The 24,890-nt window shown below is 36.3% G+C and overlaps 1 protein-coding gene across 4 annotated transcripts in view; it reads left to right on the top strand.

The window, feature by feature from the left end:
- The window catches only part of TJP1 (tight junction protein 1), a gene marked incomplete at both ends in the record, with an annotated part of 206,526 nt that overhangs the window by 114,829 nt on the left and 66,807 nt on the right, over positions 1–24,890 (top strand). For all 4 annotated transcript variants that reach the window (XM_084254189.1, XM_084254188.1, XM_084254187.1 and 1 more), the window contains one exon: positions 21,049–21,105. In XM_084254189.1, the coding sequence (XP_084110315.1) occupies positions 21,049–21,105 (57 nt within the window). The remainder of the gene's footprint in view (positions 1–21,048; positions 21,106–24,890) is intronic.

The raw sequence follows: 24,890 nt of genomic DNA, 5'->3' as shown, positions 1-24,890 counted from the left end.
GCGGGGGGCGCGCGGGGCGCGGCGGGCCGGGCAGGTGCAGCGCTGCCCGCGGCCGTGCCTGGCTCCGGCGGCGGCGGGCGGGGACGCGCAACAGGTCCCGCGCCGCCGAACTCGCGCCGGATGGGGCTGCCGGGCCCGGGCGGGCCGAGGTGGGGCGCGGGGTGTCCTCGCCCGCCGGCCGGGAGCTGCCGTCCCGGAGGAGTGGCCGGTCGCCGGCGAAACCGTGGAGTTTCGATCTGATGTCACTCCCCGAGGTATGCGCGCCCGGCGATAAGACACCCCGGCGGCCGAGCGCTCAGCTGTGTCCTGTAGGTCGGGCTGGGTTTTTTTTTTTTTTTCTTTCCCTTCCCCACGCTGCATTATTTATTTAAGGTAACGACGAAAACACTCGCCCTTTAATGCTTTCTAATAGTTTCATTTGAGTTTAGCTGCCCAAAGGAACGTGAAATCATCCTGCCGTGGACAGATGAAGGCAAAAAGGGACACTTTTCTTTCATATTTTTCGTGTGCTCTGTGGCATTATGCCGTTTTCTCTGTGCTTCGAAAGCAGTGTGTCTGAGACGTGCAAAAGTGGAAGGAAGTTCCTAAATAGCGGTTAAAAATCATCCTTTCGTGCGTTTTATCCTTTTTCTTCACAAAGTAAGGCCTGCTTTTTCTAACAGTCACAGGAAGAAGTACAGAAATGTGGAGTGAAAATCTTCCCCCATTTCTAAATTAGTTAATTACTTTAAACTCCAGCAGGTAGTGGTTTTGTGTGTTTGTCTGTTTGAAATGTTTCTTCATAGCGTATGGGAGCAGGTGCAATAATATGGCCTGAAGTTTACTGAGCTCAGGACCTTGGTTTCTGACTGGAAGAAGTTAAGTTAACATTTAGTAGAGATTAGAGTCTTTCAACGACGACAGTGTTGTTTCTTTTTGAAGTGACTAATTTGTGCCCTTTTTTTGTTTATTTGACCTTATCTTGCTTAAGAGCTATCTAAAGATAGAACTTGATTCAGAGATTTAAAATAAAGACTAGATATTTGCTTTGATTTTAAAATCAGCTCACATAATTTGCCTTTTCTGGGGCTTCCTTTCCGAGCAGGAAAAGTTTTGTTTCCAAGTGAAGTAGAATGTCATTTTGTTTCCGAAGTGTAATCTCTGGCTCTTGATATTCCAGACACAAACAGTTTAAAAACGTTTGGGGTTGGAGAGAACACGGTTTCAATAGATTGTTACAGTAAGATGATTTAGAAATGATAATTTTCCTCCTGAATTGTACTGAGATTTTATGGCATATTGAAAAGCATCACTAAGTTGAATACCGCGTTGTAGGTACGTTTGCATTCTTAAATATTTACCAGTAAAATGTGAGTTGAGAACTTTTTATTTTAATGGGACCATTACATCTAACATTCAAGAGGGCAGGCCATAAAAATAGGTGCAATGAAATAACACTCAACCAACTCTTTCCTCAAGGGACGTTTAAATTTTTAAGGTGATTAAATTGCTTACTAAAAACCAGACTGTATTCAGTACTTCACATATGATACTTTTGTTTCCTGCACTCTTACTTGTTTTTCACTCTTCAGTGAAAAAAGAAGACAGTTCGCAGTTTTGTTTTGTTTTGTTTTTAGTGTAGGAGTTTGTAAAACTCTTCTCTGAGCAGTACCTTTGGTTCTGTATTTGTAACAGTTGAATAGTTTTCCATTCCACAAATAACCTGCCGATCATCATCGTCTTTTATTGATAGACATTTAGTTTTCAAGATTTTGCTGTCGTAGTAAGTAGCCTTGTATTTTTATATTTGTCACTTCTAAAGTCTTACCATATGTCAAACTTTTAAAAATGGATTTTTGGGTCAAAGGGTATGTGCATTTAAAATTCTGTTGTATATCACTGCATTTTTCTTAAAATATACCCAGGAATAAATGTAGTAACTGTTGGTAAGTTACTGAATTTTTAAGGACAAATTAAAACCTGAATGAGATAACACACTGTACTTTCTCAGTGAAGAGTTTAATATTATAGAATATTATCAGTTTTCCTGGCATTGGTATGTAAATGCAGTCCAGTTCCCAATAGAACTCCAGTGAGATATTGTAGAAAACTTGACATATTGATGAGAAATTTTGATAAAATCAATGAATGGTGGCCAGGAAGCTTTGGAAAAAGAAGGTGGTCCTATCAGAAAGCCTAATGTGTTACACATTCAAAGTAATTTAGTGCAATCTGTCTGCCCCAGAATAGACAGTGGAATCACAGAGTCCAGAAGCATTTGGGAATTTATGAGCTTTTAGTGATTATGATCAGCATCTGATGTGTTAGGTATTGTCCTAAGTGCTTAGCATGAATTAACTGATTTAATTCTTAATGTAACGATGCAGTGTGCACTGCTATTAGCCCTACTTTATGGATGAGGAAATTGAAACAGATAATTTGCCTAAATTCGCTTAACCAGTGAGAGGGAAAATTAGGAATACATGATAAAAGATAACATGGTAGGTTATTGGAGAAAGGATGAGTTGTTCATTATATAGAGTAGGTACTGTTGGTTATCCTTTTTTTTGTTTGTTTGTTTTAAGATTTATTTATTTATGCATGCAAGAACTGTGGTGTAAGCCAGAGGTGCGGAGCTGCTGAGGGTGAGAGGATTCACCAGAGAGAGTGGGGAGCAGAACAGCCAGATCTACTGAAATACACTGCTGAGGGGAGCAGCAGGCAGGCAGGAGAGGTCTGCTGCACCTCCTGCACAGTGAGGGTTGCTCCCTGCCTGGCTGGGGATCTAACTTGTGCTGCAGTAGCTGTCAATAGTTGATAGTGCTGTCTTTAACCCCTGCACCACTAGGGAGGCCCTGGTTATCCTTTTTTTTTAAACGTTTGTTTTCTGCCTTAGGCTATAGGCAAAATACAAATGTAATTTTTGAGAAAGAGCAAATAAAAGATATTATAAATATTAGAATAAAGTATAGGATAGATTTTTCCAAATACATACCTGAGTTGGAAAAGGCATCTCTAATACTGCTAGGGTAAGAAGTAGTAAAGGAAAAGGTTTTTATATGTGTGCTATACATCTGAATTTGCAAACAGAATTACTAATGTACCTCATAGAAACTTAGTCAAAAGCTGAAAAGAGGAATTTGAGAGTGGTTCTTGTCTCCACAAGGAATAATTTAATTATTTAAGAAAATGACGTGAATAATTATTAGAGCATTTCAATTGGTTGAGTCACAGAAAGTGACTGAAAGAAGTTGCAATGACTTGGATTTTCAGACTGTTTCAAAGGAAGCAATCAAATTTAAAACTGTAATACAATGTTATATACTTATTAAATTTTGCTGCTCAGGCACAGTATTTTGTTTTTCCTATGGTTATCTCTAAAATTTGAAAGTAGTTTGATATGAAAATTATTTACACCATTTCTCATGAATCAGTTTGTTGTATCAAGTAAGGTACAATGGATTTTTTCTTAGTAGCCTAACATTTGAAAGTAAATAACTAGAAATTAACTAAATAATGGGATAAAAACTAGTAACAAAGTTAGTCTATGGTATAGATAAGAATTGTGTCCTGAGTGGCTGTTTTAATTTTGATACTTACTGATCAAAGCCTATTTTGCTTCATATTACATTAAAGGGAAACTTAAAAACTAATGTGCTTTATGAGAATTTTCTTGATTGTGTCTGCCACATTTTAATGAGTTTCACTGTAGTTATATTTTTCTGTATCTGCTGTTCAAGATTTATTTTTCATTACAATTTTATTTTTAAGATTTATTTATTTATGCATTCAAGAGCTGGGGTGTAGGTCAGAGATGGGGGGTGGGAGCTAGAGGAATCACCAGAGACAGAGTGGGGAGCAGAACAGGCAGACAGACTGAAATACACTGCTGAGGGAAGCAGCTGGCAAGACAGGAGAGGTCTGCCGTGCCATATGGGTTAGCTTCCTGGCCAGGGATTGAACTAGTGCTGCAGTGGTTAGAGATTGCTTCATAGTGCTGAGACTTAACCTCTTGTGCCACCAGTGAGACCCTCACTATAAATATTTTTATAATATATAAGGCAAAGACTTTTCATCTTTTGTTAGTCTGGCATTTTAGACTCTCACGGTTAAAATTGCAGTTTTTTTACTTGGCCGGTATCTTCATATATTTACAACTTTTTTTAAAAAAAAAAAAGATTTTTATTTATTTATTTACACAAGAACTGGGGTACAGGCCAGATTCGCGGGCGGGTGAGAGGATTCACCAGAGACAAAGTGGTAAACAGAACAGGCAGACTGACCAAAATACACTGCTGAGAGGGCAGCAGCGAGAGAGACAGGAGAGGTCTGCCAGCCATACAGGACCCTCCCAGGCCTGCTGGGATCGAACCTGGGCTGCAGAGTCTGCGGACAGCCTCACAGCGCCGTGCTCAACCACCTGCACTGCCAGGGGAGGCCCCATATAGTTACAACTCTTAAGTTCATTTTAGGACATTTCCTTAAAACAGTTACTTTTCAAATTATATGGTGCCTTTTCTCCCAGGCTGTTTAATGACATAAATTGCTCTACATGGTTAGGAAAGGACCTTTTTCCTCTTTCTTTTTTTTTTTTTTTTTTGAATACTGATGCTTTCTTTCATTTTAGAAACTTGCAAACTTACCATTTATTTCATATTTAAGGAAAATTATGCTATTCATTGATTGCTGTCAGTGATTATAGGCCAGCCATCCACACCAGCAAATGAGGTTGAAACCAGTGTGTGACTTTGGAACTCTGCTGCAGTGTATGTGGGGCTGTTTCCTGTTTGGTTATGTAGGAAAAAGATTACAGTAGTTCAACCCTTTTTTCCAATCCTGGAAACAATGTACTGGTTCACTTTTACTTGCTCTTTTAATCTTTTTTCTATTTAGAGACCCAGTGTAAACTCAGTACAGTTCTAAGAATAAAACTGAGTATAAATAAGACAGATCATCAGGCTGCTGAGGAAAAATGTATTTAAAAATAATAATTTTGGTGGAAAAATTTGGAAACGTAATACTGTTTCTTGACATAGTCCTAACATGATAAAAATTCAGTCTGCGGAAATACTGTGAATTCTGCTCTAAGTTCTTGTGGAATGTCACCCATCAATGCCACTGCTCAGTCACAGCTCATTCTAGGAGGGATGTAATCCAGGAGGATTAGAATCCAGGAGGATTGTAATGACTGAAGAAAAGCTTAGAGGAATGAGCAAAGTTATTTTTCATTAGTAGAGTTTTTGATAAAATACTAAATGAGATTTAGAAGATAGTACATGTCTACTGTGATATTTTCAAATGTTCGACTGTCTATTAGATGTTTCTGAAGTATATGACTGGAAGCGTGGCTTTGTATAGCTGAATTTTGAAAGGCAATCTTGAGAAACCTTACTAATTTAAGTTTTCAATTATGTGGGAAGAGAGACATTGGGATAGTTTAGCAGAATTTCATATTTAGTCTAAAATTAGCACAAGTGTCTCAGAACAGTATTTTCAGTATAAACAAGTAACGAAAATAGGGCTTTTGCTATCTCTGACTAACAGTACATGTTAATTTATTTATTGCAGAGAAGAGAAGCTTCAGGTTGCACCTTCATGGGTTAGCCAGGTGCTTTATTTCCATTCCTTCTTAAACAGTTCAGTTCTCACTAATGAGAAGTGTGTGGTGGGTAGTTGGATAGGAAATTTCATTGTACAGTCTAAAAGTGGGTGAAAATAAATGGACTCTGAAAGATTGACTTACAGTACTGCTTTAGAACAGGAGTAAACCAATGTTGACATAATTTATACCATGAAATGCTGCTGCATTAATGTAAAACCCTGTTGTATATATAGTGTTAAAAACTGAGTCTCAGCCCTTAGCTTTGGGACAGATCAAAAGATAAGTTTTCGTCCCTTTTGTTTTGTCAGTACATTTCAGTTATATATTCATACAGTCTAACTCTTGTATTTGGTGAATGCTGGGAAGTGTTCCAAAGGGAAGTGAAAGCAAGAGTTAATACAACTATGTGAATACCAATTTGGAGCATAAAGATTAGCATATACCTGATTTAATTAAACATAAGCATATGGCTTTATAGCTGATTTAATTAGGCATGTTTTGGGTTTGTTTTCTTAAATAGGGTGCCTTCTCAAAGAGCAAACACTTTTTACCCCCTCTTGGTTTTCTTAGAAATTTTCACTCTTTTGAAATTGTCAGTAATAATCTTTAAGATTGACTGGATTGGGCCTCCCCGGTGGCGCAGCGGTTGAGCGCTGGGTTGCAAAGCTGCCCTCAGCCTCTGCAGCGCCGGTTCCCCGGCTGCTCCCCGGCCACTGGAGGAGGGTCCCACGTGGCGCACAGACCTCTCCTGCCGCCCGCTGCTCCCCTCAGCAGTGTACTTCGGTCCCTCTGCCTGCTCTGCTCCCCGCTCTGGCTCTGGTGAATTCTCTCACCCTCCCGTGCTTCTGACTGTACCCAGTGCATGTATAAACAAAATGAACAAACAAATAAATAAAATAAAATAAAACACGCCTCTATAAAAAAAAAAAAAACAAGAAAAAGATCGACTGGATTAAGCATAATTTATGATCAGCTCTCTTAATATATAATTCTGAAATCCAAGAGGATATCAGTAATGACTAAATTCTTCTGAGACAGACATAAATTGAACACAGTTTGTTTTGGATCCCAGTCCTCTTAAAGCTTATGGTTTCCAACTGCTCTATATTGTAGTAATTAGTTGTGAAATGTGTAATTCATTTTGAAGATTCAAAGAGTTTGCATTGTTTACTCTTTAAAAATAAATATGAGCACACTTACTGTACTTTTAGGGTAACACAGCCTTCTGCTTTTTTTTTTTTTAAGCTATGGAAGGTATATCTAGAAGATGTATCTAGAGTCTGGGGTTCCTATGAGTTTGTGCGTTTTTCCTTGTTAATTTTTGTTTGTTTGAATTGAATCTGGATACATTCAAATAAAGGTGGTTTGCATGGGTTTGGTAAAAGTATCTCAACAGGAGAAAAAGATTAAGAATTATAATTAGAATTTACTTACATATTTATAACTCCTTGACTATACTTACATGGAAAGTGGACAGATACACTTACTATTTAGTGTTATATTTAGCATCTAGCACATTGAACAGTTTGGAATTTTGAAAGGTATTCTACAGTCAAGTATTTCTTGACTACCTAGTATATACCAGTTCTTGGTGCTTGAGATTGCTTTGTATTCAGGGAGGGTTTCAGTGATGTGGGCGGATAGCAACAAATCTAGTACTGTAGTGGTGGAATCCTTAATGTGCCATTTCTGGATCACAACCTCCTCCCCTAAAGATTACAACTATCTTGTCTTCAGTGTTACTCATTTCCTAACTTACCTTTTTAACTTTACCTCTCAATCATGTAATCTTCAAACCGTGATTTTGCCTGCGAACTTTACCTGTGGATTCTGTTGTGGGTGACTTCTTTTTCTCAGCATTGTGTTTGTGAGATAATGGATGTTGTAACTGAAAACGTTAGTTTTTATTGTATTATGTATGAAATTCATAGTTCTCCATTGTATGAGGGCTTACTGCCAAATTCACATTGAAGAAAAAATAGTTTGGAGTTAGAGCTTTGTGGTGTTTTGGACGAAAATATTGTATACCTATGTCTGAGGAATGAATTAAATAAGCATATTAGCTGGCCATTGGAGTACTAACAACTAGGTAAAAGCTGTTTTTGATATTCATATGTTTTAATTTTTAGGGCATTTTATTGTTAAAGTGTTAAAATCCATCATATCAAAGTATGTTTTAGTAGGTATCCATTAACCAATTCTGATAAGACCAGTAAAAGCCACAATCAGAAGTACATGCTTTGGATAAAAACAAGTAAAAAAAAAAAAATCAAATAGTTTCCAAAGAAAAGTCTTTCTCGGCGTCACTAACATATAGAACCCGTATTGTGATATGTTGTATTGCCCGTAAAACCACAAGACAGTGTGTCGGCAAGTAGATTTACATTCTAGATGTAAATAGGAGAAACATGTCTGTAACTAATAGTGGCCACCTAATTTTGAATGCTGACTCTGTGACAAATACTAACCTAAGTGGCTTTTTTTTTTTTTAATCTATTAGCTCATTTATTAGCGCTTTACAGCTCTGTTAGGTACCACTATTATCTCTATTTTATAGATGAGGAATATGAAGTTATATTTACTTAAGTTAATCACACACCTGCTTATACACTTCATAAGTCATACATGCACAGACTTATATATTCATGTGTTCCAAAGGAGTGTCAGAGGCATGAGTACGGGATGGTGTCGGGTGAGTCTTAGGACAGATAAGTAGCATGAATCATAAAAGGTAGAACCCAGCAGTCAGAGGACACAAGCTGATCTGAGGAAGTAGTTCAGTTCAGTTGGCTGTCTTCATGGAAGAAGGCAGGCCTGACAGTCCAGTTTTTCAAAACAAGTTGTAAGTCTGGATTTTTATGTAAATTACCTTGACTTAAAAGTTGCCAGCTGATTAATTCCTTATACCGTTTTATTGTGAAATGTAATACCTATATAAAACTACATAAAGCAAGTCTACATTAATGAATTATTATAAAGTGAACACATGTAAACACTCTCCAGGTCAAGGAATAAAACACTGCCAGCTCCTCAGAAGCTTCCCCACCCCTGCCCTCCTCCCCCTTCCTACTAACATTACCTTGCTAAGTTAGCCACTGTCCTGATCTTAAGATCCATACGTTGTGACCTTCCTAGTGACATCCACCCTTCTTCCTCGAAGGCAGCCACTGTTTTGAGGTTTGTTTTTAAGGTTTCTGTGTTGTATATATATATAGATTCATTCATCTTTGCTGTATTCTGTTGTGTGACTGCATCATAGTTTAATCATTCTACTGTTGGGAATTGAATTTTCACCAATACTTGGTATTATCATACACTTTAATTTTAGCCCTTCTGGGGAGTCTTTAATGCAGTCTCACTGTAATTTTAATTTACATTTCTATAATTAGATGAGATTGAGCAACTTTTCATGTTCATGACCTATTCAGGTCTTGTCTACTCTTCTTGGGGATAAAAGCCAGTTGACTGTATGATTATAGGTATATTTTCAGTCTGATGGTTCTCTTAATGCTAGAAGTTCTTCATTAGTATTTGCTCTGACTGTGGTGGAGCAAGAGAAGAGACTTTGAAGCAAAAGGACTTGCCAGATCCTGCATAGCAAGAGGTCAGGTAAAATAAGGATTGAAAGGTTATCTTGGATCCTAAATCTTTGTCATTTTACTATATGAGTTTAGGCTCTGTCATCTGAATCTTGGCTCTACTATTTAGTCGCTGTTTTCTCATCTGTACAATGATGACGATGTTTTCTTGTTTGATGATAATAGTACCTTCCCACTCGGGCTTGTTGTGTACTCAGCCCAGTGCCCAGTACACAATAAGGTTTTAATGACATCTTTTATAAGCTGTTATGTTACTTAAATCTTTTTAAAACATTTTAAGTAAAACCCATCTGAATATTAGAGGAGAGGCATATAGAAATTATGGGGGGGAGGGGTTTGTGTGTGTTCATTTATGTTCTAAATTATTTGATACTGGACAAAGGTCAGCCTATATATAGATTAGGAGTCCCAGCCCAGCAAGATGTGCTGTGATTTTCAGAGAAGGTCATGAGCTCCTGGGATACTTTGAAAAATTTATTATAATAGCATTAAGAGAGCCATCTTTAGTATGATGGATTAGAATAGAGATTAAAAACTTCATCTAGTACACCTGGCTCAATTGGGATAGCCATCTGGTGTGCTAAATGATTAGCAATTTTTTCCTTCAGTTTTTACTTCCTGAGCACCTCCTATCTTTCAGTTTCTTCCATCTGTACTACTTGTATCTCCCTTCTACCCTAGCACTCATTATAACCTTGTTCTATATTCCTGTGATGCAGATGATAGCCTCCTAAGTAGTATTGTACCCCTTGTTCCTCCTTATAATCTGTTTTTCTAGATAAACTTTTTGAAATCCAAGTTTGATTAGTGCCCTCCTTACCTCTTTCCAGTACATACACTCACCCTAAGACTCCCAGGCTTCTTTCTGCTTTTAAATATGAAAGACCAAAATCTAAAATGTGGTCAGTAAACTCCTACTGAATTATTTGGCCCCTGCTTATCCTTCTAGCCCCACCTTGCATCTTTCTCTTCCTTGCTCTCTGTTCTTCAACTATGCTGCTCTCTTTTTAGTTCCTAACAGGTACTGCTCTTCCTGCCAGGTTTCTCTTTGAGTTCTTCTCATGGCACTATTTTTGTTTCCTTTGTAGTACTGATTTAAGCCTGTGATTATATATTTAGTCGTGAAATTTTTGATCATTCACTTCTCCTACTTGTCTCTAAGCTCCATGAGAACAAAGGTCATACTGATTGTATCTCGTTTCGCAGAGCACAACACAGGGACTGCTTATTTGAATTAATGAAAGAGTGCTTTCCTATCCTGGGGCTCTTGTGCATGTTGTTTTTTCTACCTGGAACGCTTCCCCTCCTCCATCCCTCATCACCTGTCACCTGTCCCTCGTTCTTTTTTTCCAGAACCTTGTCCTGTGCCCAGAAATTAGGTTAGAATTCTGCTTGAAGCAGAATTTCCCTTTAAGCAAAATACTTGCTCTTTGTAGCACTTACAATAACTAGTATTTATTTGTTTACTGGTTATTTAATTTCTGATGCCTCCTCTAGACTAGAGTTGCCTTTTTTGCTCTGTTATTCATGTGCAGGTAATATACATCAGTTTAAAATCAGCTTAGAAAACTCCCAGGAGGTGCTCCAGGACTAGCAGCAGCTTTCTTTCCTGAAAGGACAGACAATTGACAGAGTAGCCAGCCCATGGAGAATTGCTCAGAGGCCTGGCATCTTGGTAGCAGCATTCATTTTTGGTTTGACTCTTCTCAATCAATATTTAATTTCTAGTCTCCTCAAGTTATCTTCGTTTTTTAAGTGGAAAAAATTCAAACCCATGCAAAAGTAGATGAATACAACAAATGTCTACATTGTCGTCCCCCAGTACAGTCAACACAAACAACTGATCTTTTTTGTATATACTTCTACCAGTTCTGTCCTTTCTCTCTCATTAATTTGAAGTGAATCCCAGACATTTGAGTAGATCTCTCTAAAATATAAAAACTATTTTTAATTGATTAGACTTTATTTTCTTAAATTGTTCCTTTTTGTACAATATTTGATTTCTCCCCTCAAGTGTAGTCTGTGTCTCCCACCACATTACCATAGCCCCTTGTACTCTTCCCTCCCGTGTTGACTCCTCTCTCCTCCTCCCCTGCTGTATTCCTCAGATCTATAGTTAGCCTGCAAGTTTTGTCCTTTTTCTAAGATGAAACCTATTTTTTAAAAAATATAACTGTTACCACGTCACACTTTAAAAATAAATTCTAATTCAGATTAGTTAGTGAGTGTAAAGTTTAATTATCTTTCTTTTTAAAATTTTTTCAAAATTAGGATCCAGTTAAAGTTCTCCCCACTCTGGTGGTTTGTCACGTCTCCTGATTTTCTCAGAATTCACAGTTCCCCCATCTCTCTGTCCCTGTTCTCCCCTTGCACTTGGACTGGTGAGGAACAGAATTGTTTGTCCTATAGAATTTCTTTGTCTGGAATTTTGGTGCTGGAAGTCGTTTTGAACTTTACAGTCTTTCTCTATATTTCCGGTAAATTTGGGAAGAGATAGAGCAGCTCTGTCTAATAGAAATGTCCCGTGAGCCATATACATAAGTTAAAGCTTTAGTCACATGAAAAAGTTAAAAATAAGCAGGTGAAACTAATTTTGATTTGATGCGTATGGCCAAAATAATACCATTTTAACTATGATATTTCCTCTACTTTCTTGGTCTTACCCTCTTGTTTTTTATGGTCTTGACCCTTCCAGTGAGTACTGGTCAATTACTATTTCAATTTGGGTTTGTCTGATGTCTCAAGATTACATTGAGATTATGCTTTTTTTTTTTTTTAATACAAGCACTGGGTACAGTCAGAAGCATGGGAGGGTGAGACAATCCACCAGAGCCAGAGCAGGAAACAGAACAGGCAGACTGATGAAGTACACTGCTGAGGGGAGCAGCGTGGGCAACAGGAGAGGTTTGCGTGCCATGTGGGCCCCTCGCCGGTGGCCGGAGATCAAACTGGTGCTGCTGAGGCTGTTATTTCTTTTTTTTTTTTAATAAGAATGCCTCAGACTGATGGGTGTGTGCCTCATATCAAGAGAACAGCCATCATATGTCTGATGGCTCTCTGGCTGGCTGCTGGTGATGCTGGCCTTGGTCACTTGGTGAGGTACTTACTATTTGCCCCTTTGTAATTGAAAAATAGCTTGGACAAGATAATTTTGAGATAAATAGATGCTGATTTTATTGCATGGATACCATCTACTATATCATTATTTTGTTGCACACATCATTGTGGCGTTGGAGATGCTTCTGTTTTCAGCACATCCTTATTTTTTGGTACAGGTGTTCCAGATTTATGTTGTATATTCCCTGATCTACCCCTCAAACCTGCCATTTATCCAAAGAGCCCTGATCCTCTCATCAAAGAATGGAGTTTAGAAACCAAGATCAGTCAGCTAGGTGTGCTCACTGCTACTAGATTGATGTTGTTTCTGGGCCTTTTCAGCTGTCACAGCTAGGCAAGTGTATTTGTGTTTATTTTTAGATCTCGTTATCTATACATGTACTAAATGTTTAAGTTTATATTGACACCTTGATTTTGATCCACCACATTTTATTCTAGCCTTCCTGTTTTTTTCATTATTACTTTCTCTGACAAAGAGAGATTAGCTTATAATTTATAATACATTCACTTGTTTAAAGTATCCAGTCAAAATACTATTTTCCAGGTTTTTTTTCTTCCCCATCTTTCCCAGTTGTGATATTTATTGTAACAGAGAGGTTTATTAACTGTATACCGTTTTGGGTCCCAAAGCCAAGACCACCACTACTTCATTCTGCTTGATTTTAATTATTTTCTGTTTTTGGGGTATGTGAAATATTACTGTAGTTCCAAGCAATGCCAAAAAAAAAAAAAAAAATTGCTCAGAAGCATCATTTCTTCCTCATTCCTGTTACCCCAAATCCACTTTCTCCTCGCCACTCTTTTCCCATTTATATTACAAGTAATCATTTTCTCATTTGTCGTTTCTATATTTGTTTTGCACAAATGAGCAGATAACCCTGCTCCCTTTCTTGCATGAGGTTAGCATACCGGAGCGAATCCTGCGCTTTCTTTGTTCACTTAAAGGCATGCCCTTGCCATTGTTCCCAGAGGTCTTCATTCTGTTAGTTTATAATACTCCATTGTGCAGATGTACTGGAATTTGTCTCTCTCCCATGTGTGGTCACTTAGATTGTTGCCAGTATTTGCAGTTATAAACATTGCTACAGTGAATAACCTTGTATATGTGCATATAGCAATATTTTCACTTTGTTGGAGTTTTATTTTCAGGTTACTTTTGCTAGAAGTGGAAACCTGGGGTCAAAGGGGGTAATTATATATTAGTTTTGTTAAATATTGGCATATTTCCCTCCAGAAAGATGTTCTAATGCATTTCCACTAAAAATGTATGTGAATGAATGGATCCTCACAGTCCTGCCACCAGACTTTGTTGTCATGCTTATTTTTTTTTGTCAGTTTGATAGGTGGGAAATGGCATGTGGGTGTTAATTTTAACTTGCATTTCTCTAATTATGAGTGAGTTTGAATATTTTTTCTAATATTTGAGGACCATTTCAATATCCTTTTTATGAAGTATCTGTCTTTTTCCCATTTTACATTTTGGTGTTTTCGGGTGTTTTTTTTTGTTGTTGTTGTTCCATGTTAAGGATTTTTGACCATAGGTAGTACAGTTTGCAAGTATTTTCTCCTATGTTGTCAGCTGTCTTAAGACTTTATAGACATTTTGTTTTTGTGTGTGGTGTTTGTTTAGATAATGCAGACTTTTAAATTTTTTATGTACTCAAAACTTACTTTATTTCCTTAGTACTTTGAGTTATAGTTTAAAAGTCTTTCCCTCCACTAACATTAAAAAAAAAAATCATTTGCATTTCCTTCTGGTACTTGTATGGTTTTATATTTTTATATTTGGATCCCTAATTCATTTGGGAGTTGATTCTTATGCATGGTGAGATATAGATGTAATTTTATGTTTTTTTCCAAATGATTTCCTAGTTATACAAGCTCCATTTATTAAAAAGGGCATCTTTACACCAGTGATTTGAGATGTTACTTTCTCATATATTGGTTTTCCATTTATCTTTGGGCTCCGTTTCTGGATTTTCTATTCTGTTCCACTGGTATATTTGTCTGCTCATGCACTGCTAGCACACTTAATTACAGAGGCTTTTTATTATAGTATGTCTTAATTAAGAGACTTTAGCTAATAAGGCTAATGCCCTCTTTCCCTTGATCACTTGCAGTATTATTTTTTAAATTTTATCCTTAATAAAGAACTCAGATAGAAACTGTTATATCTGAAGTCTTGTTCAGTATTGAACAACATTAGGAGATTTCATTCATCATGGCTTGTGTAGTTAGTTTGTTCATTTTCATGGCTGTGTAATACACCATTGAGTGAATATCACATACTTTTCCATTTCATTGATGATACATATTTAGATTGTTTCTGTTTTTTTTTTTTTTGCCATTAAGAATAGAATTTTTGTGAATATTCTTACGGTAGGTGGATGTGTGTGTTTCTTTTGAATAATCATATAATATGTTTCTTATTGCCAGCTTTTCAAAGCGGTTAGACTAGTTTGCCCTCTGCTGATTAGATTATTCACTAACACTCCATATTTTCATTTCCATCTTAACTTACTGTGTGGGTGTGTGGTAGCTTTTTATTGTGTTTTTAATTCATATCTCCCTGTTGGTTGATAAATTTGAGCACTGCATGCTTAGTGGCCATTTCAGTGTCCCCTTAGATACTTGGTTCTTAACCCATCTTTTCTATTAGGCTGTCTGTTCCTATTGACAAGGATTATTTTTGTAGTCTGGATATTACTGCATTGAATAGGTAGATATTAGTGGGCTACTTCAAAAACTCACTTTTACATGAAAATAAGTGACACTGCTTTGTTGTTATATATGAGAAAAGTCATAAGTTTTACCACATAAATGATTTGTATTAAAACTAATACATTTTACTCCTTTCTTACTGAAACTTGATCAGTACTACTAAGCAACTTATTGGTCAAGATTTTCTGCCTCAGGGTAGTTGGTCTGGGAACCAGGAGGGATCTCCTGGATGGAGTATGTGATTGAAACTCAGCTTACCATCTTTTTTACTTTAGATATTTTGTTTAAAATAGTTTAAGGATTTAAAGTGAAGCAAGGAAGTTGATTTTAAAGAAATGTGACCTGTCGAATCCACAGATTTGGTGTTTTTCATTGAATGTGTTTTTGTGTGTCATGGTTTTCCATACATCTCAGTATTTGGAAACTGAAAAGGTGTCCTAAAACTTTTTATTTTGAAATGTTAGAGGAAAATTGCAGGAATATTAGGATTCACTTATATCCCTCATCCCGCTCCCCTTACATTTTGTAAAACCATAGGATTATCAAGGATAAGAAATTAACATGATAGGGGCCTCCCTGGTGGCACAAGGGGTTAGGTCACAGCACTGTGAAGCTACGCAGGCACTGCAGCACGAGTTCGATCCCCAGCCAGGGTGGAGACCCACATGGCGCAGCAGACCTCTCCTGACTCATCCACTGCTCCCCTCAGCAGTGTATTTCAGTCAGTCTGCCTGTTCTGTTCCCCACTCTGTCTCTGGTGAATCCTCTCGCCCCCACACCTCTGGCCTCTACCCCAGTACTTGTATGCATAAATAAATAAATCTTTTAAAAAAAGAAACTAACATTATATAATAATACCTGAAATACAGATACTGAATTTTGCCATATTTTCCTTTTTCTGTTTCAGGTTTCCACATTGCAGTTAGTTAATACTTCTCTTTGGTGACTTTGAATCTGTGAGAGATATAGAGTCTTCTCTCTGTCTTTTATGACCTTAGTACTTTTGGAGAGAATTGATGGGTTATCTTGTCGAATGCCTTTCAGTTTGTTTTGTCAGATGTTTTCTCGTTGAAATAAGACGATGTGTTTTTGGCAAGACTAATGTAAAAACCGTATCAGTCCCTGGTGCATCATATCAAGGGGTTCATGATGTTTATGTATCTGTTGCTAGTGATACTTACCTTGATCACTTGTTCAGGTGGTATTGCTTCACTGTAATGTTTACTGTATTTTTTTAGAATTGATGTTTTAGAGGAGATAAATTGAGACTGTTCTGATTCTGTTACTTCTCAAACTTTCGCCCACTAATATTTCTCCATGTAGTCACGGATCTTATCTGCAGTAGTTGGTAGAATTTACCTGATAACCCCTTTTCTTTCACAGTTGCTCATCAGAATTCCACTGTAAGGAAAAACTGTCCCATGCTCATTTATTTATTTGATTATATCAGTTTGGACTCATGGATATCTTTTATCCTATGGATTAAAATCTAATACTGTCATTTTGTTGCTCAAGTTATTCTAGCTTTGATCATTAGAAACTCCTCCAGGTTGGTTTCCGTGTTCTTTTGGCAAACCCCTGTGTGTTTTTGAGAGGTCCCTTCATTGCTGTTACCGCTTTATAGTCCAGGTACATCTTATCTTTCCCCTGCCTCAGCCATGGACCAACTGCTGAACCAAGGAATTCTAGTTCATTTTACTGGAGGATAGTATTTTAAAATTCAGATCATCATGCTAACTGTGCTTATTGCTATTTTTCCATTTCTAAGTTCTCTCAGCAGACCGCTAGGAAGTGCTCAGATTTAAAGCTACGATTTTTTTATACTTTAACCTCAGCTTCTATACTCACATCTTAGATTGCATTTTAGCCTTCCTTCTTTTATTTGTACTTTTCCCTCCAACGTTAGAGAAACCTACCTTATTATCCAGGAGATACTCACTTGTTTGTCTGCTTCTAGTATACAAACAAAATAGTTTCAAACTTTTACCCATACTTAAAGAGAAAGAATTATACTAAGGTTACAGTTTCTGTATCATTCTTTTTGCATTTGACTTTATAGAATTTAATCAAGGTACTGTTCTCCACTTACTTCCTCGGTGTGGTCGGGTCACATTACTCATTTATAATACATTTAAGTTCATTTGTCATTATTTTTATTCCACTTTCGTCGCTCCCCTCCTCCCCCTCTCCCCCCACACAAACCCTTGGTGGTTTCAGTGGTTTTGAGGTGTGTTTGTTTCTTTTGAATAAGTAATACTGTGATTCTAAGGGTCAGCTACACAAAAAGACTTAGAAATATCATTTTTGTACCCTGTCCCTTTCCCCTTACTACTTGTAGAGAGAGTATTATACAACTATTTTAGATATATATTTTTAATAATAGTTAAGGGCCCAAAATTTTAAAAAATAGATGAAACTATTCTTTTATCATATCTTCCATTTTTGTGTTTTGTGGTTTTCTTCTTCTTTCTGTCTTCGGTGTATTCTCTGAGCAATGGTTGATGTGTTGTGTTATTACACAGACTTCTGTATCCTCACTGGTTTTTCCTCAACTTCCTTGGTTCTCTGCCCTCTCCCCTTCCATAAAATATCTGTAGTCCACAGGTTTGTCTTGGTCCTTTGGTAATTGTGTATTTTCTCCTTGGTTCACTACTACTTTGCTAATTACTCCTAGATCCTTGTCAATTCCAGATCTCAGTCTTGATCTTCAATCAGTATGGCCAGCTGCTCACTGCTGTATCTGTACCTGCTGTCATAACTCCCTAGGCATCTTAAATTGAGATGTCTGTCTAAAACTGAATTCATAGTCTTTCCTAACTGATTTTTCACACATCTGCCCAGTTCAGAAACCTAACAGCCATCTTTGACTCCTCCCAGTTTTTCACATTAGCTGTTCAACTGATCTCCCTGCCTTAAATCCATCTCCCACATGTAGCCTTCAGAATGACTTCTGAATATGTCATTTGCGACTGAAGCTTTTTAGTGTCTTCTCATTGTATTTAAAATCCTTAGTACTACGTTACAACGTCTGTTGTGATGATCCTTTTTTCATCTTTTCTTTTTATCCTTTCCTTGTTCTGTGAATTGTACAACTCAGTCACATCCCAGCTGGTATTACGTGTGCAGCATCTCCCGCCATGCTGACATGCCCTTCTCCGGAAACGCCTTTCCCAACTTTTTTCCTTATCATTCTTTAAACTTGAACTCAAATGTTACTTTCTTAGGAACTCAGTCGCTGACCTTTGTAGCATACAGAATCCTCTCTATTCTCCCTGATGCCTCCTGTTCACTGTTTATGTAGCATGATAAACCTTCTCCTTTAAACGGCCTAAAGAAGAGGAGGGACCTATTTTTTGGCCTCTGTAGCACTTAGCGTATTTGATATGTTTAATGAATGAATGAATGGTTGGTGGTCTGTTTTTATTAAAATTTTACTGATAATCTAGTTATATGTTTAAATAATGTTAAGGAGTTAATATTTTTCTTCATTTGGAGAACACTTGGCCTTATTCTATTTGGACTTGGTCTTCTCTCAATTATAGTTTCATCCTGTCTGTCAGTTCTTCTGAACTCCTGTTTTTTCCCCCATTTGATCTGTAATCTGCCCTAAAGGACAGTGAAACTGCCGAAAATTGGGATCTGAAGTTTTGGCAGGAAGCCCTTGAGAGTTGGTGATCTGAGTAGTGTCTTTGCCAGCTGGAGCTTAGAACAAAGAAACCAAACAAATTCTTGGCAGGTTCTGAAATGCAGCTTTTTGCTTCTTCAGAAATTGTGATTCCAGTCAGTTAATGCTGACTTAGAAATGTCCATAGAGCTCAGAATCCAATAACCATGACTTGCAAGCTCGCTTGATGTCTGCAGTGCTTTGCTACTTACTGAATTTGTAGCCTGTTTGAATTGGGATTATAATTGGACCACAACTGCAATTATAGTCTATAGAATTTAGAGCTGGCAGGACTTTTTTACTTGATAATTTCATCAAGTTCCCTTATTTTATGGATAAGGAAAAATACTAAGGTCACCTGTCTCGTTAATGGCAAATTTGGGCTCTGAACTTGATATTTCTGGTATAGTTAATTTTCCATTTAACAATATCTTTCAGAGTTACCATGGAATGATAGTGCTGGCCAGGGATCAAACTTGAGCTCCATTGGCTGCAAACAGCTTCATAGGTTGTGTCTTAACCCCTTGCACCACCAGGGAGGTCATGCTGTGCTTTTTTGGATGAAGGAAACCAAAGGCTGGAGAGTAGAGAGAGATGACAGTGTTCCATGTTTTCGAATAGGAAACCCCCCCCCTCCCTCCCTCCCTCCTTCCCTCTCTCTCTCTCTGGGAGGGTAAGGATCATCAGGGCATAATTAACAGTGACTTTCTTATATTATAGATTACGTTGCTTTAGGGAACATTCTCAAGAGCTCTTTTGATGTTTTGTTCTATTGCTTTCTTGTCCATAGGTCTCCCTTTTGATAAATCAAGCTAATATGCTGTGTTTGGCTTTAACAGAGAAGTGAATTTATAAGTCAGCTAAGATTGGACAAAATGGCAATTACTATAGATACTTGTATCATGTATATTTTGCAGGTTACTCATTGCATTATATTGATGGAGAATTTTTTTTTTAACATACTAAACTTGGTCAATTTTTGAGAAAAAAAAAAACAGCTTTGTTTTGAGCAAAGGTCTCATTAAAGGGAGATTTTGGTGCACTTGATCGGAAGATTGAAACAAAATGCTGGTGAGGTTCTCAGTTATCTGTGGGAGTGAACAGAGATCCTTTCTTTCCCTCTCTAATTCATCTGACAGGAAAGTTAATCTAGTGGCTTTGAATTTAGGGAAGCAGGCTTTTTTTTAAATAGCAATTCATTTTCTAAAGTGGCATTAATCTTAGATTAAAGTTGCTGTGGGAAGGGAGAAATGGGCCCCTGGCCCCTTGATGGGCATGTTCTCATGATGCTAATGACAACAGTAGAGTAGAAAACAGATCTCTTTTAGGAAATAAGCATTTGTAACAATGGGTAATGAGTGAGCTTCAGAGCACATCATGCTTTAACACTCTCCTTCCACCCTGCCTTTTGATAATTCTGAAAAAGCCTGTTTTTTAAAAAAATGTTTGTAAATACATTTATTTTTAGGAACCCCAATTCCGTAAGATGGTAACATTAAAAGAAAATGAATTACTGTAAGTCTCCAAGTGCAGTGAACTCAATTCATAAGAAATGTATTTTGAATTCTCCAGTGCTCTTTCCTTAGTATGTTATTTTCCTGTCTAATAAGAGTCTTCACAGAACCTGAACTATGTGGTTTGAGGAATAACTTGTGTTGGAACTTGCATCATTTACTTCATGGTGATTCTCATGGCTGGGATGGTTTGGAATTGTTCATTTGTGGTTTTTTTGTTTGGTTTTTGCTTCTTGCATGAGTATACCATATGAATACTTGAAAAGCCTTTTTTTTTCCCTTAGGATTATAAACAAAACTTGAGAAGATAATTCTGTTACACAGCTGAAACTACGTGGAAGCAGTAGTGTTTAATTGTGATATTAACGTAACCATTGACCAAATCTTTCAGCTGTCTGACCTTTTTTCCCGTAACGTGCATATTTATAATTGCTGAGTTCTTGGTAATTTGATTTCCTTTGCATGACGTGAGAAATGTTTTTAAATGTTTTGTGTTGTTAGGTACTTCAGAATAATACTTTTCCATTTTTTTACTCTTTTCTATCTGGTGTTCAGTATAAATTTGCAGAATTAGCTTAAATACTGATTTCAGCTGGCATGAAATGAACAGAGAGGCATCTTTTCAAATTAAGTTAAAAACAAAGGAAGTTCCTGTATGTAGTGTCCGGTCTCTTAAAACAAAAACAAACAAAAATCCTTCCAAAATTATTAAACTCCTTTCAGAGTATCTCTTATTAGTAATATGAATTTGGTATTTCACTGTGCTAAATTATTTACTGAGTGTTCTTGTTTACTTTATTAAGGACATTTTCTTAAAAGATAAATGGTTTGTTTGTTTTTTATCTTTGTCAGAGCACAGCAATGGAGGAAACAGCTATATGGGAACAACATACAGTGACGCTTCACAGGGTAAGTTTCTGTTGCAGTGAATAATCTGTATATAACTCAGGATACTGGCAGCTTTTGAAAACAATAGAGGAAAGCCAGATGTCAGGAAGCCAGAAGAAAGGAGGAAAACTTTTCTATATTCCTTTGTTTAAAATTAGAGTTGCAATAAATTCTTTATTAAGGTCAAAAGTGAACATGATTACTTTTTCATATATCCTTTTGCTTATTTGTGTCTTTGGTGGTTTTATCCCTGCTTTAAGAAACTAAGGATGTATACCCCAAACAAATAGAGTGTCTTATGTGAATTATACCTCAGTTTTTGAAAAGGGAGAAATAATTTATTTTTTAAAAATTTAGTGGGTAGCACACTTTATTTTATTGTAAATTGTAAACTCCTTCAACCTTTCTGAGTTGTTATGCATGTATCGTAAGTGTGATGTTTAAAATTAAGCCAAGTTGTGTGGGTAATAAAATCATAAAAAATACTTGCTGATTTGGAGCATATAAACCCCAAGCTGTCTCTTAAGCAATTGAAGATAAGCAGAGAAAAAAATGACAGTAAGAGTTAGGTGTGAAATGCCACTGCCCTGAATTTGAATCCTACTTCTGCCTCTTTTCCTTTAGAAATGGGTGAGTGGGCAGCCCTCTTCGAAAGACTTGATTTTCATATTTCATATTTAAACATATTTCATAAACATATTTCATATGTTTAAAATGAGGGTACAGGCACCTCTTTTATGCTTGACATAAAGTAAATCTGTCACATCGTTCTTTCCTTTTTCCCCTTTGATGTGAGTTGACACTACTGATTACTCTTCCCCTAGAGAATGTATCGAGATTAGAGAATATTTGAATACACTTACTTTTTATACTTTATACTTAGGCTTACCATCTGTGTTCATTGGGAAAGTCATGTTTCTGTACCCTACCTTCATTATCTCATGATGTTTGGATCAGCACACAACAGATAATGGGTGCATTAATTATTAAAAATGTGATTTCAGATATTATATAGTAAACATTTTTCCTCCCTAAATGGTTAAAAAAATTAAATAATACTGACCTTAACTTTTAATTTATAAAGCTAAAATATTACCTCTTAGTGTTTGAAATGTGATTGGTAGCATATTTAAATAAGATTAAATATAAAATTACTTTATACTTTATTTTTTAATTGACTGATCATGACTTCTGTATTTTATCACATTAATTTTTCTAGTACCTTTACTGTTTTTATTGGTATAATTTACATACCATAAAATTCATGCTAAGTGTACAGTTCTAAATTTGACCCAGCACTTAGCAACCTCTGTTGTATTTTCTACTCCTAAATGTTGGCCTTTTCTGGAGTGTTATGTAATTGGACTAATGTATATGCTCATTGTATGATTCATGTATCAAGCCTTTTGTGACTGACTTTTGTACTCAGTCTAAGGCAGATTCCTCAGTGATCTTTGCTTGTATCAATAATTAGTTCCTCCTTATTGCTTAGTAGCATTCCATTGTGTTAAAGAATAATTTGCTTGTTCACTCTCTGCTTTTGATACATTTGTGTTGTTTCCTTTTTTTTGTGATTATGAATAAATTTGCTCTAGTGTCTAGGCTTTTGTATGGATGTAGCTTTTCAAGTGTGTAGTAGTAGGTGATTTTAGTTTGCAGTTCTCTGAAGACTAATGATGTTGAATAGCTTTTTATGTTTTTATTTGTTATTAGTATATCTCTTTTTAGTAAACTTCAACTTTTTTGCCTACTTTTATTTGGATTGTTTTCTTATTGAAGTTCTTTTTGTTTTTGTTTTTTTAATAATGATTCAACTGTGTATCTAAACACAGATTGACAAAGTACTTTATAAGCTATATTTAATGTTTTTTTTTTTAAAACTAATAGTATGTATTCTTCCACAATTTTCTTCATAAAATACTTTGTTAGAATGAGATTTCATCTGCTTTTGCTATGTTTCAGAGATGGAAAATGACTGGTTCACAATAAGGTACAAGTAAATCCAATGGCTATATAAGAGCTTTTTGTCTATAAAAGAGGCAGATCACTCAACAGAAGGAATCCCCTGAATTCTCATTAACACATTGGGGTTTTTGTTTATTGTTGTTGTTTTATTATTTTTTTTTTTAAACAAAACAAGAAATGCACCACCATCCATTACTCCACCTTTACTTCTACGACCCTTACCTCTAGTAACGCCATTTTGGTTCACAGTGTCCATGCGTTTAATTTTCACTTTGTTTTGGCCATTTATCTGCTTCCTTACTTGTATTACAATATTGGTGAAATCAACCAAAATTTGTCTTCATCTTTCAGATTAATTTTGCTTTGTAGAATTCTCTCAAGTTCCATTTGCTGAAAATAGCAAAATTTCATCTATCTTATAGCTGAAAGGTATTCTACTGTGTATCTAGACCACATCTTTACCTAATTATCTGTCAGGAGGCACTTAGGTTGCTTCCATATCTAAGCTTTTGTAAGCAGTGCTGCAGTAAACATTGTGGCACATAAAACTCTTCAGGTAGATGATTTCATACTCTTTGGATATATACCCAGAAGTGGCAGTTCTGCTTTTAATTTTTTGATGCTGCACCAATTTATATTCCCACCAACGGTGCATAAGGATTCCTTTCTCCACATCCTCTCCAACACATGTTGCTAGCTGTCTTTTATATAAGGCATTCTCAGAGGTGTGAGGTGATCTCTCTCATTGTCATTTTGATTTCCATAAGGAGAAGTGATGATGAACATTTTTTCATGTGTCAGCCATGTGTATATATATCCTCTTTGAAAAAGTGTCCAGATCTTCTGCCCATTTTTTAATTGTGTTGGTGTTTTTTATTGTTGAATTGGATAAGTTCTTAATATACCTTAGGTAGTAATCCCTTATCAGATATGTGATATGCAAATATCTAATCCCATTCAACAAGTATAGTTTTAGTCTGCTGATGATTTTCTTTCACTGTGCACAAACTTTTTAATTGATATTTTAAAAATTGTTTTGGCTATTCCAGTTCCTTTGCCTATCTCTTTTTAAATAGATGAAAAATTCATCCCCTCCTTTTTTTAAAATCATGACCTGATGTTGAATTTTGCAGTTCCCCCACCACTCCCAAGGTTTGAATTTTCTTAATCTATTGGTATGGTAGATTTCTTGCTTTTTGAATGTTTGACAGCCTTGCATTTCCAAGATAAATGCTACTTAGTTGTTAAGTATTATCCACTTTCTGTTTTGCAGAATTGAATTTGTAGTGTTTTGTGAAGCTAGTCATTTCTGTATTCATGGGAACGACTGGTCTGTACTCTTTTTCTTGTATTGTTTTTATCTGATTTTTCTGTCTGAAAAGCTATTAACCTCAAAACAAGTATTTGGGAAATAATTCTTCCTGTTGTGTTCTCTGGTAGAGTTTGTGTACAATTGATGTTATTTCTTCCTTAAATGTTTGGTAGAATTCACCATATAGCCATTAGCCATTTGGCCCTGAAGTTTTCTTTGTGAGAAGGCTAAAATTTTTAACTACTAATTCAGTTTCTATAATTTTATGTAGGACTGTTCAGGTTATGAATTTCCTTATTATTAGTGTTGCCTTTTTTTTTTTTTTTTTTTTTTTTTTTTGCTGTTTGTTTTGGTAGCTTTGGTAATTTGTATCTTTTATCTAAATTGTTCACAAAGTTCCCTAATTTTACAACATTTTATTCATTTCTGATAAGGGTGATTTGTATCTTTTCTAATTTCTTGTTCAGTCTGGCTAGAGGTTTGATAATTTTGTTGATCTTTGCAAAATGCAAGCTTTCATTTTCATTGC

Source organism: Talpa europaea (assembly GCF_964194135.1).
Source record: "Talpa europaea genome assembly, chromosome: 14".
Lineage (NCBI taxonomy): Eukaryota > Metazoa > Chordata > Mammalia > Eulipotyphla > Talpidae > Talpa > Talpa europaea.
The sequence above is the reverse complement of the archived record's forward strand: the minus strand, read 5'-3'. Positions and strand labels throughout refer to the sequence as shown.